Genomic DNA, 14,792 nt, shown 5'->3' on the forward strand with positions numbered 1-14,792 from the left:
CCGCACGGGACCCATATTGTGTTAGAAATTATAAAAGCCATACAAAGTGGGGCACCCAGGTGGCTCAGTGGGTTAAAGCCTCTCCCTTCGGCTCAGGTCATGATCTCAGGGTCCTGGGATCGAGCCCCACATCGGGCTCTCTGCTCAGCGGGGAGCCTGCTTCCTCCTCTCTCTCTCTGCCTGCCTCTCTGCCTACTTGTGATCTCTGTCTGTCAAATAAATAAAATCTTTAAAAAAATAACAAATAAAAATATATGTATATATACACATATATTTATATACACAAATATATTTACATATAAATATATACATATATAATATAATTTCAATATGTAGATGAAAATATATATGTAAAGCAGGGTGCCTGGATGGTACAGTTGGGTAAGCATCCAGCTCTTGGTTTTGGCTCAGGTCATGACCTCAGCGTCGTGAGAGGGAGCCCCCCGTGGGACTCCACACTCAGGGGGGAGTCGGAGCCTGCTTGAGATTCTCTCCCTCTCCTTCTGCCCCTCCCCCTGCTTGTGTACTCTCTCTAAAATAAATCAATCTTTTGCACACACACACACACACACACATAAAACAGGTCGGATTGTCCTGGTTTCCTTCTCAGCTGTCCCATCATAGCGTTCTGACCTACTGCCTGTTAAGGTACACGACTTTCTTCTCAAGCCTCCAAAACTAGAGGTAGCTGCTGCAGGCCTTGTGCTCCACCTCCCGGGGCATTGGCAACCAGGGGACAAGTGTCCCTAGGGGTGAGTCACCTGGGTGTAGCTTAACTGTCAGGCCTTGGAGGCCTCCAGCCACCCAAGCACACCCCCCACCTCCCCCCCCCACCCCTTCTCTTGGGGCCCATGTTATTGCTTTTCTGGCTCCTTGAGGTCAGAGGCTGGCGATATTCAAACCCAGGCCTCCAGACCCCTAGTTCAGGGCCCACCAGCCATCACGAGCACTGGACTAGGAGTCAGCAGACCTGGGTTTGGGTCTCTGCTTAATATTCTGTCTAGAGTTTAAAGAATAAAAGGAAACCACATGTGACTGGTGACTGTCGGATTCCTGGTGGCCTCTGGATCACCATGGATCACGGCTTAGCTGATACCCCCTAGCACCAGAAATACATAATCTTTAAAACCTTGGGTACAGATCCATTGCAACCCCCCTCGCGATTTCAGAAACGGTACAGTGAGAGTAAAAGAACTGTGCGATCTTCAATGACCTGGAAACACCGCAGGGAGTGTGGTCCCAACCACAGGGCCATGAAGAAGGAAGTTGGGCCCCAGGCCGGAAAGGTGTTATCTCACCCTCATTGTGGAGGAGAAAGTGCCCAGTCAAGTCCAGTCCCAACCGGACAGTCCAGGCCTCCTGAGGCGCTGGGGAAGGAGGGAAGGACAGGTCTCTGAACAGGCAGAGGTCCTTGCCACTGCCAATCTCAGGGACTCTCTCCCCGGGCGGACTGCGTCGGACCGGCTCCTCCTCTGACCCCATCGTGTGCCCCCGCCTCCCCCGCCGCCCGGCTCGCCCAGTCCCGAGGCCTCTGGTGCCCCCTCTCCGCCGCGCGGCTCTGGGCGCATCCAGGAACCTACCCGGCTCTGCACCCTTCGCGGCTCCCACGTCCCCGCAGCGCGCGGGCAGGGGCGGACCCCCAAGGGGCGCCCCACGGCCCCCTTCCCCGTTCCAGCTCCCTCCCCGCCGCCCGGGAAGGCTGGCGCGCTCAGACCCGGACATCCCGCGTACCGGGCCGGGCGGGAGCGCAGGCGGAGGGGCGACTCGCCGCCCGCGGGGCATCACAGCTAGTGGCGTCCGAGCCTGGGAGGATCCTGGCTCTAGGCGCCCGCGTCCCCATTACACGGGCAGGGACCAGAGGTTTGGCGGCAGAGTCGGGATCTGGCCTCAGGCCCCACGTCCCCGGGCCCGGTCCAGACCGAGCACACCCCGCCTCCCGCTCAGCTGACCCGTCGCGCGCACGCCGGGAGGTTCCCGCCCCGCACAGGCCGCGCTCAGACCCCGCACTCCCGGGCCCGGCCCCATCGTCCCGCCGCCGCGCGCACCGGGCCGCCTCTCCCTCCCGGAACGGCGCGGGCGGGCGCACGAAGCACATTCTTTGTCTGCGGCGCCCGTGCGCCTCCCCCGCCCGGTGCGCCTCCCCCGCCCGCTACGTCCCCCCCACCCCGCCCGCCCCGGACACGCCCAGCCAATGAGGCGCGGCGACGGCGCGCAGGGCCCGGGGTGTTGTCCGCTCCTCGCCCGCCCATTGGCCGCGCTCTGCACTCGCGGGGCCCGGCCGGGAGGCTCGAGGGGCGGGGCGCGCGGTCCGAGGTGAGGGACCACGGGCTGCGGGCGGACAGCAGCGAGGGCGAGCGAGCCGGTCAGCAAGGGTCCTGCGCTGACCGAGGAGCCGCGCACTGAGCCGCCGCCGCCGCCCCCCGACCCCGGCCGGCCCCGGGCTCCGCGCCAGGAGGCGGCGGCCAGGCCGAGCCCCAATCCCCCGTGCCCGGGGGATCCCCGACGGTGACCCGCCCGGCGAGGGGCCAGAGGAGAAGGACGAGGAGGAAGGGCGGCCACACCGGAGACCCGGCAATGGCGCTCGACTTCCTTGCTGGATGCGCTGGGGGTAAGGAGGCGGCCAGCTCCGGTGCGGGGTGGGAGGCCGGCTCACCTGCCGGCCCGGGGCCCCGGCGGCCCACCCTCGGGTCGGGGTTTCGTCGCCTGCAGAATGGGGGTGACAATGCTCTCGTGTCACGGGGCTCTCGTGGGCGTGAACTGACAGCAGGCCCGGAGGGAGTCTAGCGCGCAGTCCGCGGGGGCACGCGTCGTTTAAACCCTTCGAGGTACGTCCAGACGAGAGGTCTGGGGCGCCGGGACAGCACGGTGGCTTGGCCAAGGCGGGGACTCCCAGCAGGATGCCCCGCCGCCCCGTGCGCGCTTCTGGCCCGAGGCCTCCGGCGCATCTGCCTCACCGGCTCCTGCATCCCCAGCCCGCGCCCACCCGCACCAGGGTCCCCTCCTAGGGCCGGAGAAGTTTGGGGTTGGCTGCACCCTCTTCCCCCGCAGATGCCTGGGCGGGGCTGGGGCCGCAGGACGACCCCCTAGAGGGCTGGCCTTGGAGGGCCCTGAAGGGCGCCGTTCGGACCCCAGGCGCCGAGTCACGCTTTGGCACGCCGCGCCTTCCTACGCCGCTCCGTGAGCTGCTGGGGGCGACTCCACCCAGGTGGCGGCGTGGGCCTGACACGCGGCGTGGGCTAGCCCCTGTGCTCACGCGTGCGTGTCACTGGTGTGGGGCCTCTTCACGCGCGCCGTGCTCCTAGGGCCCTCCCCAAGCCTGTGTCCCCGAGAGAGCGGCAACCACTGTGCAGTCCTGGCTCTGCTGTGGGCCACCCGGGACACCAGGGCGGCCGCTTCCCTGTTGTGCCTTGGGGTTTCTCTGCTTTTACTTGGGAGAGCTAATTCACTCGATTGGTGTTAATTGCGAGCCAGGTTTCAGTGCAGGTACTCCGCACCGAGGCGGCAGAGTTGCGGGGGTCGACACCCCCGGCGGGGTCCTGCGCTGATGGCGGGCTTCTGTCCTGCAGCACCTGTCTATCTGCTGGGGTTGGGCGCTGGGCTCCCTGGAGGCAAAGGAGGGACTAGCAATGGCCTCTGCAGCCTGAGACTTCCTGCTCTGGGCAGGAGGAGAAGAGAGCGTGTTAGGGAAGTGATCTGTGTGAAGAGATTTTAAGAACTTCCTAGACTGTTACCCAGTCAGGCTTCAGGAAACCACGGGGCTGGAGTCTGCTGAAGGGGGAAAACCCAAGAGCTTTTCATAAATGGGTGCATTTCTCCCAAGCCCAGGCCAGGATATGGGGGGGCGGCAGCCTCTGCAAATCTAGCTCTCAGCTCCCCTATCCCCCCCACTGTGACCCCACTTTGCCTTTCCTGCTAGCCTCCTGTGGCTGCGCCTGCCCCTGCCGGCTCCTGCTGGGCCCCAGGCCCTCCTCTACCACTCCCCCACCAAGTGATGGCTCAGTGAGGGTGGGCTGTCCCATGGCTTCCCAACTTCTTCAGGAGTGTGAATTCTTTCCCCAGAGGGGCAGGATTCCTTCTGATTTCTCCCGGGTGTCCTGGGAGCACCCTGCGAGCTGCAGGGTTTGGGGTAGCACTGCTCATTGTAAGGCCAGGCCTGAACGGGGACCCATCCTCCCAGGCACGCGTGTTCAGTCACTCAAGGCTCTTACTCATAAAGGGCCCCTCCTGGAATGCCTTCTGTCCATCCTTACCATGCCCACCTAGGAAATCTTGTCCAGGCTCCAAGGTTGGGGCTAGATTAGAGTCCAGAACCACACCCAGCTGCAGGCGGCAGCCCCGGCCCCCACTGCCTTCCAGGGATCCAGCCAGGGGCTGCTGGTAAGCCCCACCTCCCTGCTGTGCTTGTGGAAGCCTGAGTCCCCCAGGATGGAAGTGGCTGCCACGTTCTTTGTGAGGGTCATCGGCCCCCTCTCCCCCCCATCATCTGCTTTTTTCTTTCTTAATTTTTTTTTTTAATATTTAATTTATTTGACAGAGAGATAGCACAAGGAGGCAGAACGGTGGGCAGAGGGAGAAGGAGAAGCAGGCTCTCCACAGAGCAGGGAGCCCGATGTGGGGCTCCATGTGGGGCTCGATGTGAGGCTCGATCTCAGAACCCTGAGATCATGACCTGAGCCAAAGGCAGAGACTTAACCCACTGAGCCACCCAGGCACCCCTCCTCTCCTGCTTTTATTTGACCCAGGAGAATTCCTGGGTCAAATAATCCTGGTCTTGAGAAGGGGACGGACTAGTGGGACAGTGACCTGATTGTGTCCCCGGCCTGCCTTCTGGGTCCCTGGCATGTCTAGCCTGCATAGAGGGGTTGTCTGGGAACCATGCGCGGGTAGCGCTCCCACCTCGGACCCCTGGGCCCTCAAGGCCCCTGCCCAGTTCCTTCGGCTTGGGATCCTCCAGGCCTGGAGGCTCAGGGCAGGGTAATGACGGTGCTTCCCTTTGGTGGCCTGGGGTCCCTCTCGATTCAGATTCTTGCGCGGGAGAACAATAGGTCACCTCTGATTGGCTGAATGTCTGGTCACTTAAGCTTCGCCTCCGGGAGGTGGGGCAAGCACCTTGACTGACAGCATCTGGGTGCTCACGTGGTGGGATGGTCTGAAGGCCTGCCCGAACTCCGCACCCGAACTCCGCACCCGGGGTCAGTCCCAGGCCTTCAGCCCACCCACCCGCCCTGTGCTCTCAATGGAGTTCTCCATGCCCCAGCTGTGGATAGGAGGAGGTGGGGAGAGCAGCTCCATGGTGGGGCCGGTAACCCTGCCTGGGGAGGGTGGTCCCCTCTCCCACCCTGGAGGGGCCATGATGGGTGCCTCTAAGAATCCAGCTTATGTAAGGCAGTGGGCACTGGCTTTGGAGGCAGAAGAAAGGGTCCCCTTGTGCTGCCCCAGGGAGCTGTTGGGGAGCTGCTCTGGCACAGCTTCCTGGCTCTCAAGGTACTTGGGAGGTTAAAAGGACAAAACTTTGGGGGACTGGAGGCTGGGATGGAGGCAGGCCCCAAGGCCCTCTCTGTTCCTGTGAATGGGGATGTCCTAGGTGAGGCCGGAAGCCCCTCCCCTGAGGGCCATGAACTGAGCCTCTGGGGAAAGTAGGAATGCAAGTTGCTGCCATTGGGGAGGCCTTGGTGGGGCCTCCCAGCCAGCCTGGTGGGGTGAGGGGTCACCCCTCCCATTCCAGAAGCTGATGAAGGCTGGTCTAGAACCTGAGCGGGTCTGGGGCCAGAGGCAGGAGGGTCCATTCACGGGAAGGGGACCTCCAGCATTTTATGTGTGTGGTTCTTGGGGACCCCACAACTAGGCCTGGGTGACCAGGGAGGGCATGAAGGGCTAGAGGGGCCCACAGCTGGAGAGAGAATCAAGGCCAAACAGCACACCCCAGCCAAGTGTCAGGTTTCCAAAACCCCAGGACATCAGTTACAGCCCCAGAAAGTAAATTCTAGAACTAGGCTGTTCAAATTTAGAAAATTCACAACACGACAGGAAAAAGAAGGTGGCTTGCAAAAGATAGAAACAAAGTGTGTCTCAAAAGACCAGAGACGCAGGTATAGAAGTCTCAAGGGACAAGATGCCTTGGGGATGCCTTTTCGTCTTGCTGTGAATGTTAGGGGTTCCAGAAGGAGAAGGATGAATACGTAAGAGTGGAAATTTTCTGTGATAAGAAAAAGGCCTGAGTCTTCAGAGTGAAAGTGCTGGTATGGTACCAGGCAGGGTTACTTAAAAAAAAAAAAAAAAAAAAAAAGGAAGACACACCCTTGGCATCTCAATGACATTCCTGAAATCTGCAGACAGAATCTCAGAGGCTTCCTGGGAACGCGTACGTTACTGACAAGGAGAAGAAATGCGCCGGCAACAGGTTTCTCAGCGGCAGCACAAGGAGCCAGAAGATTCTGGGATGTTGGCCTCGGGCTGAGAGCGTCACCAGAGCACAGGACCGTGGCTCCCCAACAGTGTTAACAAAATAAATTTTGCAGAGAAGCGGGAATTCGGAGACTATTCATTGCTGTATATGTTCCCTCCGAGAAAAATAACCCAGAAAGGCAGCAAGCAAATGGCACTTGATCAGAGTAGAGACCCGCAGGAGGGGGTAGAGGTGAGGAGGACAGGGAAGAGCTCTGAGTCTGTGGGGTCTCTGGGTGTGGGAGAGTTGGGGGTAGAAGGGAAAGCTACCAGGGTGGGGAACCTTCTTGGGGTGGCTCTTACTGGGGTGGGGTGGGGAGCTGTGGGGGCAGAAAGAACCTTGGGGACATGACGGTTCTTATCCTGCATCTACAGAATAATTCTAAGTGTTAGAAATAAGAAGTAACCTTTAGCTGAATTTGCACGTTAACAAGCAGGAGGAGGACAAATGGCCGTTTGCCTGAGCAAAAATGTGGAAAAGAAAAACGAGTCAAAGAATTCATTCACATAAAGTAAGACGAGTCACGTCAGATGTCCCATCTTGGCAAAATCAGAGACCGCTTCAGATGGGAGCAGAGACCAAAGCCGAGCGGGTAGCTTGTTTCCAGGAGTATGGAAAACAAAGTCGTAGGACCAGGTTGGAAATCAGCCGTCGTGAAGGTATGCCAGGCACACATAACCAAAAAGAAAGCAGGATTGGCCAAGTTAGTGTCCAACACAGTGGATTCTAAGGCCCAAAGCATTGAACGGGATGGAGAGGACCCCCTACAGTGATCACAGGTTGGAAAGCAGCTGCATAGGAATCCCGTCTAACCTCGGGGCGCCCACCACCACGATACCCAGCCCCGACAGGGGGCAGGAGAGATGAGTGGTTAAGGAGGAGGGCCCCGGGCCCAGAAGTTCCAGCTTCAAATCCTCACCCCACCAACTTATTAGCTGTGCAACATAGACATAGTCTCTCAGCCTCCCGTTTTGCATCTGTAAAATGGGCTAATAGTCCTTTCTTTACATGTGAGAGGGAGAGTTACTACACATGCAAAATGAACAACAGTGACCCCAGGTAGAAAGGTTACCGTTTGTCACTCAACAAATAGTACCTGTCTTAATTATAAATGCCCCAGCAGTAAAAAGGGAACCTTAAGAGATTCCCACGGGGAATTCTAGGGAGGAAGGTGTGGGAGTTGGTGCACAGGGCAGGCCAACTCACTGAGCCTTGTGACTGGGGAAGCAAGGTGCCCGCCTCCCAGGGATAGTTGCCTGAGAACAGCACTCAGGACTCTGAAAGGCACAGGAGCCAACATGGAGAGTGTGCCTGTGTCCTCCGAGGTGGGGATTGGGTTTGGGGCCTGGCTGGGCCTGATGCATATCACCTGATCACAAAGTCTGGCGCTGACTCCCTGGGCCGCAGGTGACTCCCCTGCAGGGAAGGGAGTGGTCAGCCTGTGTCTGTAATATCTTGATACTCTCCTCTGGCCCTGGGTCAGCCCTGCAGGGTGAGGGGGTGGCCAGAGCCGATGCTCACACCCAGCGCAGGTGAGGACAGTGACCCAAGGAGCCTGGGTTCCCTGTGAGCTTGGCCAGCTGCTGAGTGGCAGACTGAAAATTCAAATCTGCGTGACTCTCTGGCCCCAAGTCCAAAACCCCTGGGTCCCTCACCATGCTGGGAGGTATTTGCACAGGGAGGGGAGTGGGAGGGAGCCCGGCGGTGGCGGGGGAGACAACTGTTGTCAGTCAAGCAGGGAGCAGGAAGGGAGGGAGAGACACCAGCTGTGAGTTGGACAGATCCTGGGTTGTCCTCAGGGATGTCACCGTCTTACCCCACTGTTCATGCAGACCTGAGGACAAAGGTGCTCAGAGGCGCCTGCATACAGGAGGCACCTGTAAACGTTCTGTGTTCCCACCAGGCGGCTTCCATGCGGTCCTCCGAGCCGGAAGCCCCCCACACTGCAGATCTCTGAGGCATCTGGGTGACGGTCCTCCTTTTTCCCTCCAGGTGTGGCAGGTGTGCTCGTGGGACACCCATTTGACACGGTCAAGGTGAGTGTCTTGTCCCGGTTTTACTCTCAGGTCTTTGTGGAGGCGCAGACGTTACACAGAGGCCTGAAGGGCTGGGGCGGCTGGAGGCCCGTTTCCAGTGACCAGGGAACCCCTGCGAGGTCTTCCCAGAGGTTCTGGAATAAAGGTAGACTTAGGGTTCTGTGACACCCAGGTGGACGGCAGCGTGTCCGCTTTCCTTCTGGGTCTGGCCTTACACCTCCCAGCTCAGAGCTAAACTTGGAGGTCCACGGTGAGCCCTGATCCTGAGAGGCCGAAGGACAGGCTTCCCCTTGCCCAGAATGGGGGCTCCTCCCTGCAGAAGCCCTCCAGACATCTTGAAAGAAAGCATTTCAGAAAGAAAATACAAAAGGACGGAAGAACCGGAACTCGCCAGCATTGCCCATGAACGTGATCTCTGAATGGTGATCCCCACTGGCGTGAAACAGCCATCGGTTCCCAGGGGCTAGTGTGCACGCGCGTGGAGTTCACGGCTCCAGCGTGTGACCCGGGGCGGGCGTTCCTTCCGCGGCTCCTCCTCTGTAAACTGTCCAGATCCGGGTTCTCAGAGGCTCGCAGTGGAAACAAAGGAGGTCCATGTTGTCCAGCTGCAAATTCCCAAATAGAATGTTCTCCCTGTGGTTGGGGTTTTAAGTCCTGAAACGAGCCACGTCTGGAGTTTTCCTTAAAGGCTTCCCCGCCGGGGAATCAGGGCGAGCTGTAAGCAGCAGGGCAGCAGGCCAGACCCCGGAACCCACTGTAAACACTGAACTTGGCAGTGCCTACTGGAGACAGCGAAGGCAAGGATGTCAGCCCGCCCGAGCTGAGTTCGAGGTCACTTCCTGTCCCCTCTTTTTCCAGTGGAAGTCAGGTGGTCCTTGGGCAAGGAAAGGACTCGGGACCTCAGGGCTGGGGTTGCCTTCAGTGCGGGCATGAGGGCCTGGCTTGATGTTTTGGCTCTGACCTGCACATGTTCTGCCTGAGGCCTTATGCGGGCCCAGGCCCCCTGCTAGCCCATCCGAGGTGTAACCTTGGGCAGCTGCTTTACCTCAGGGCCCAGGCTTCTCGTCTGCCAAGTGAGGCGCTGGGCAAGATTACAGAGGCCCTTGTGATGCCGGGTGCTCCACGGTCAGGCTGGGCTTACACGGAATGCTGGTTCTGCAGAGCACAAATCTCTCCCATCACCTGCAGTTTCGGGAGAAGGCTGAAAGACCAGGCTTCCTTGCCACACGGCAACCCGTGTCCCCCCAGAGCGTGTGAGAGCCTGTCTGCACAGCTGCTTGGGCACAGCTGCTTGGGCAGCCCATGAAGCCCACCCTCAGGCCAAAGCAGCCCAGCCTGGCACCGGCCCCCACTCCGCTGTGCTTATAGCTTGTGGACTCATGTCGTAAATGCCTCTGTATCCAGCCAAGAAGGGGCTCTGGATTCACTTCGTTAGCCCCGCATGACAGGGGCCATGCCTCTCTGAGCCGCGACTCAGCCCTCTGCCAGCCCCGCTCCCACTCCCCCTCCTCAGTGCCCCCAGGCTGGGGAGGGCTCTGTCCTGGAGTCCCTGGCCACTCTGAGCTCCTGGGCCATGGCCACACCCCCAGCACTGACAGGGGGAGGGGGGCGGAGCCTCTCCACCCCACAGGGCTCCTGCCCCTTGGACACCCCTGCCCTGCCCTTACCTCGCCCACGGAGGGTGGTCTTTGAAGAAAGCCACTGGTGACTTCTTTTGGCCACCGCATTCCACCAGCATGACATCTGGGCAAACCTGTCTTTATAAACCAGGGTTCTTACAAATAGGAAAAAACCTGCCCCCAGGAATCCCCTCTGTCACCCAGCTCGTGACCCCTCTCACTGTGCTGATCAGGGAACGTGCTCCTTTGGTTTAACTTAATGCTATGTCACCAATGGCCTTATTTTTATTTTTTCAGATTTTATTTACTTATTTGAAAGAGAGAGGACAAGCAGGGGGAGCAGGAGAGGAAGCAGGCTCCCCGCTGAGCAGAGAGCGGATGCAGGGCTCGAGCCCCGGATGTTGGGCTCACAGCCTGAGCCAAAGGCAGACGCTTAACCCACTGAGCCACGCAGGCACCCTCCGCAATGGCCTTAATTTTTACTGGCTCTTTTCCAGGTAGAAGAGCACCTTTTCTTCATACTGACAAGTCGTGTTTCCCATTCTGTACATTTCCTCCAGGATCCCCCTCCACCATTGTGCCTGCCAGGGGCATGTGATATTTTTTTTTTAATGAATTTCATCATCAGGCCTGTACACAGTTCTTTGGTTGGCTTTCTAGTACAAAAGTAACATACGTTGTGAAGAAATTTTTAACCATTATAGAGACATATAAACTAAAAAGAAAAAAAAACAGTCCTTCATAGATCCTCTTCCCCAATCCTTAGTGATTTTTTTTAGATTATTTATTTATTTATTTGACACAGAGAGAGCACAAGTGGGGGGAGGGGTAAACAGAGGGAGAGGGAGAACCAGACTCCCCGCTGAGCAGGGAGCCCCATGCGGGGCTCGATCTGAGGACCCTGGGATCATGACCTGAGCTGAAGGCAGACGCTTAACCCAGTGAGCCACCCAGGAGCCCCCTCATTAGTGATTTCTGCTGAAAAACAGAAATGTACACAGACCCATATATATTCCTTGTGCTTGGCAAAAGTGGGATTTACTTCAGTAGCTCTGCTGTTGTTTTAACTGAAATCTGACACAGAAAAGTGCGCGCATGCCAAGTGTATGAGTCAATAATCACGAAGCACATGTCTGGGGAGAGAACAGGGTCCCCAGGAGGCCCCCCCATCCCTGTCCTCGTCGCAGCCCCTCCCCCTTCTGCCTAGGACAGGACAGTAAGCAGGGTCATTGAGTGTAAAACTACTCTCACCCGGGAGTGGCCATCCCAGGGCAGGGGAGGGGCTGGGCCCTGGGGGCTCTGCACCTGGATGTGATGTTGACATTTTATGTTCCTAGGGGCTCTCTGCACGGGGAGCAAAAGAGTGACTTTGCTGTAGACAAGCATAAGCCTCACCCTGGAGAGCTAGTCAGTATGGACCAGGGGAACCTGGCTCTTCTCTGTCCCTGATGATCCAGACCCTGGGCCTGAACCACACCCCGCCACACCTCTCCTCCTCCTGACTGGCAGGGGACAGGGAGGGTGTGAGGTGAGCTAGGGTCCAGCACGGGTCCTGAGGTGGGCACCCAGGTGGGGCTGGTGAAGAAAAATCAGCCCCTTCCCGACCAGAGGGTCTTCATGTCGGGGGTCTCTGCCGGTGGAGAGCCGGGAGCTGCGGAGACCACAAGCCACCATCCACGTGTCCCGCAGTCGTGGTTTCTGCTCCCATGGCCCGTTTAGAGACTGCATGAGCAGGAGAAATGTCCCACCAGAAACCCCACAACATGGGAGGGAAGTGAAAAACCTCACATGGTGAAAACAACTGGAGCAGAGCTCAAGGGGGTAACAGGTTATGAAGTCTTAAGGTGTTAATATGTTACGAACACGTTGCTCAAGTCCTTTTGTTTTTCTCCACTGAACATGCACCCCTCCCCCACCAGGTCCTGGCCCAGCGGGCAGCCAGGGTGGGACGGGGCGCTGGGGTGACCCGCTGCAGGGTGTGCTTCCTTGTCAGCTGCTTCGCAGAGCAGAGGTCCTTGGGTGCCCAGATGGTGCTTTTTTGTGCTTCAAAAGCATTCTTCTGTAAGTGCATCTGGCAGAAGGCTCCTGCCCGCCAGCTCCCCTGCCCACTCTGGCCCCGACCGATATAGCGAGGCCACTCCCGTTACGGGAGAGGACAGGCAGCCCCCGCTGAGGTGCAAAACCCCTTTGAGCCTCCAGTGTTCCCATCTTTGAAGTGGGGGGGGTAACTCCACCCACCTCGGCTGGTGATTCCTGGGTTAGGCCCCCGGTGCTGCCAGCGGCGGAGGGGTGTTCGGGGTGTTCGTGCTGTGGCCCTGGCTGTGGTCGTGATTTCCTAGTCAGCCCCTGGGAACAGGACTTAACCCAGCTCACCCCCCATCCGCGTGACCTGGATTCTGAGGCCCACTGTGAGGCCAGGCTGTCTATCGCAGAGATAAGCTCTCTGTCAACAAAGAGTACTTTCACAGTAGGAGGTTCTGGACTACAGGGCTCCAAGGGCAGCTGGGCATGAACCCCCAGGTCTCGAAGGTGGTGACATGGTCACAGAGGAGGCGATGAGCTGCTCTCCTGTCGCTGCTTTAACTCAGGACCGCTGTCCTCACACTGTCTACTGGCAGAAAGCAGGAGTCCAACGCTCACTGCTTTTAACACCCACTGTGGCACTGTCGGACCCCAAGGGGAGCTGGGTGATGGGAATTATGTGGGGAGCCCCCCCCCCGGCATCAGCCACGGTTTGCCACCAGGACAGTGGGGAGGTCTAGGAAAAAGCTTCATGTCCCAGTGTCCACACATCGTGCAGACATAATGCAGCGAGAAGCTTAGCCTCTGCCTGTCTGAGATCTTGAGGACCCTCTACCTGCTCTGCAGCTGGCTGTCTCTGTGGCCGTTTGCCCACTGATACCGTCCCTAAGGAGGCACAGACACCCGGCCCTAGCCCCATCCTGGACTTCAAAAGCCACAGAAAGCTCCTTGGCTCCCTGCCTCCAGCGTCCAGCCTTGGGCCTCCCCGAGGGAGCCTCCCTGGGCTGTCCTGAGTGCTGGGGCAAGGGGTCGGGAGCTCTGGCTCGGCTTGCCGCCTTTCACGGTGTCCTGTCCCTGCAGGTGCGGCTTCAGGTCCAGAGCCCGGAGAAGCCTCAGTACCGAGGGACCCTGCACTGCTTCCAGTCAATCATCAAGCAGGAGAGTGTGAGTGGCCTGGGCCCAGGGGGTTGGCGGTGGGGAACCAGCTTCTCGAATGCTTTCGGCCTGAAAAAAGAAGGCGGAGGGAGAGTCTGGGCACAACGGGGACTTGGGAAAGGGGAAGGTGCGAACGCCCAGGCCTCTGCTGTTGAGGACATGGCTCCTGGGAGAATTCGGCTTGGTCCTCCGGAACGCGCGGGGGTGGGCTGGGGCTGAGCACGCGGGGGTCGCAGAGGGGAGGAGGGCCGGGCAGCTGGAGCTGGAGCAGGAGCAGGAGCGCGCCTGACGCGCGCGTGTGCCCCCCGCTTCCCCCCGCAGGTGCTGGGCCTGTACAAGGGCCTGGGCTCGCCCCTCATGGGCCTCACCTTCATCAACGCGCTGGTGTTCGGCGTGCAGGGCAACACCCTGCGGGCGCTGGGCCAGGACACGCCGCTGCACCAGTTCCTGGCGGGCGCGGCGGCGGGCGCCATCCAGTGCGTCATCTGCTGCCCCATGGAGCTGGCCAAGACGCGGCTGCAGCTGCAGGACGCGGGCCCCGCGCGCCCCTACCGCGGCTCGCTGCACTGCCTGGCGCACATCTACCGGCGCGAGGGCCTGCGCGGCGTGAACCGGGGCATGGGCTCCACGCTGCTGCGCGAGACCCCCAGCTTCGGCGTCTACTTCCTGGCGTACGACGTGCTGACGCGCGCGCTCGGCTGCGAGCCCGGCGAGCCGCTGCTCGTGCCCAAGCTGCTGCTGGCGGGCGGCACGTCGGGCATCCTGTCCTGGCTGTCCACCTACCCCGTGGACGTGGTCAAGTCGCGGCTGCAGGCCGACGGGCTGCGCGGCGCCCCGCGCTACGGCGGCTTCGTGGACTGCGTGCGCCAGAGCTACCAGGCCGAGGGCTGGCGCGTGTTCACGCGCGGCCTGGCCTCCACGCTGCTGCGCGCCTTCCCGGTCAACGCCGCCACCTTCGCCACCGTCACCGTGGTGCTCACGTACGCGCGCGGCCCCGAGGCCCGGCCGGACGGCGACGCCGCGCCCGCCGCTCCGTCGGGGCCCGGCCTGGCGCAGCCCTCCAGCCTGTGAGGCGGGTGTCCGGGTCGCCAGCGGGCCTGGGCTGCCTGCCACGCGCGGGCGGGGGGTGGGATGGGGGGGGGAGGCGGGGGCGTCCTTGGCCGCGCCCTTGACGTCCGCGGCGGTCTCCGCCCGGAGACAGGAAGCCTCCTGCCCGCGCTGTATGGTCACCGAGCTCCGAGAGGACGGCGTGTCAGCGCGGAGCCTGGCGCTGTCACTTGGGGTCTCCCGGAGTCGCCATCGACGCTCCAGCCCTTGCCTGGGATCCGGGCCGCCGCCACCGCGGGGTCTTCGATGCTGCACCGATGGGCCATCCAGCGGCTAACCTCACATCGTCCCCCTGGAGAGCTCTGGGGGCACTCCTCGGCCACCTGTCCGGTCTCTGTATTAGGGACGGAGAGGCAGCTCCGGGTGCCTCCTGGTGTCCCAGAACCCAGCACTCCGCTGATGCACTCC

The 14,792-nt window shown here is 60.1% G+C and overlaps 1 protein-coding gene across 1 annotated transcript; it reads left to right on the plus strand.

Moving 5' to 3' along the window:
* Positions 1 to 2,301: 2,301 nt before the first annotated feature.
* On the plus strand, positions 2,302 to 14,392 carry SLC25A29 (solute carrier family 25 member 29). Its single transcript, XM_032839589.1, has 4 exons — positions 2,302 to 2,608; positions 8,438 to 8,481; positions 13,203 to 13,286; positions 13,599 to 14,392. The coding sequence occupies exons 1-4, from the start codon at positions 2,575 to 2,577 to the stop codon at positions 14,346 to 14,348; spliced, it is 912 nt and encodes a 303-aa protein (XP_032695480.1). The 5' UTR covers positions 2,302 to 2,574; the 3' UTR covers positions 14,349 to 14,392.
* Positions 14,393 to 14,792: the final 400 nt, after the last annotated feature.

Source organism: Lontra canadensis, unplaced genomic scaffold, assembly GCF_010015895.1.
Source record: "Lontra canadensis isolate GAN:19392208 unplaced genomic scaffold, GSC_riverotter_1.0 scaffold108, whole genome shotgun sequence".
In the NCBI taxonomy this organism is placed as follows: Eukaryota; Metazoa; Chordata; class Mammalia; order Carnivora; family Mustelidae; genus Lontra; species Lontra canadensis.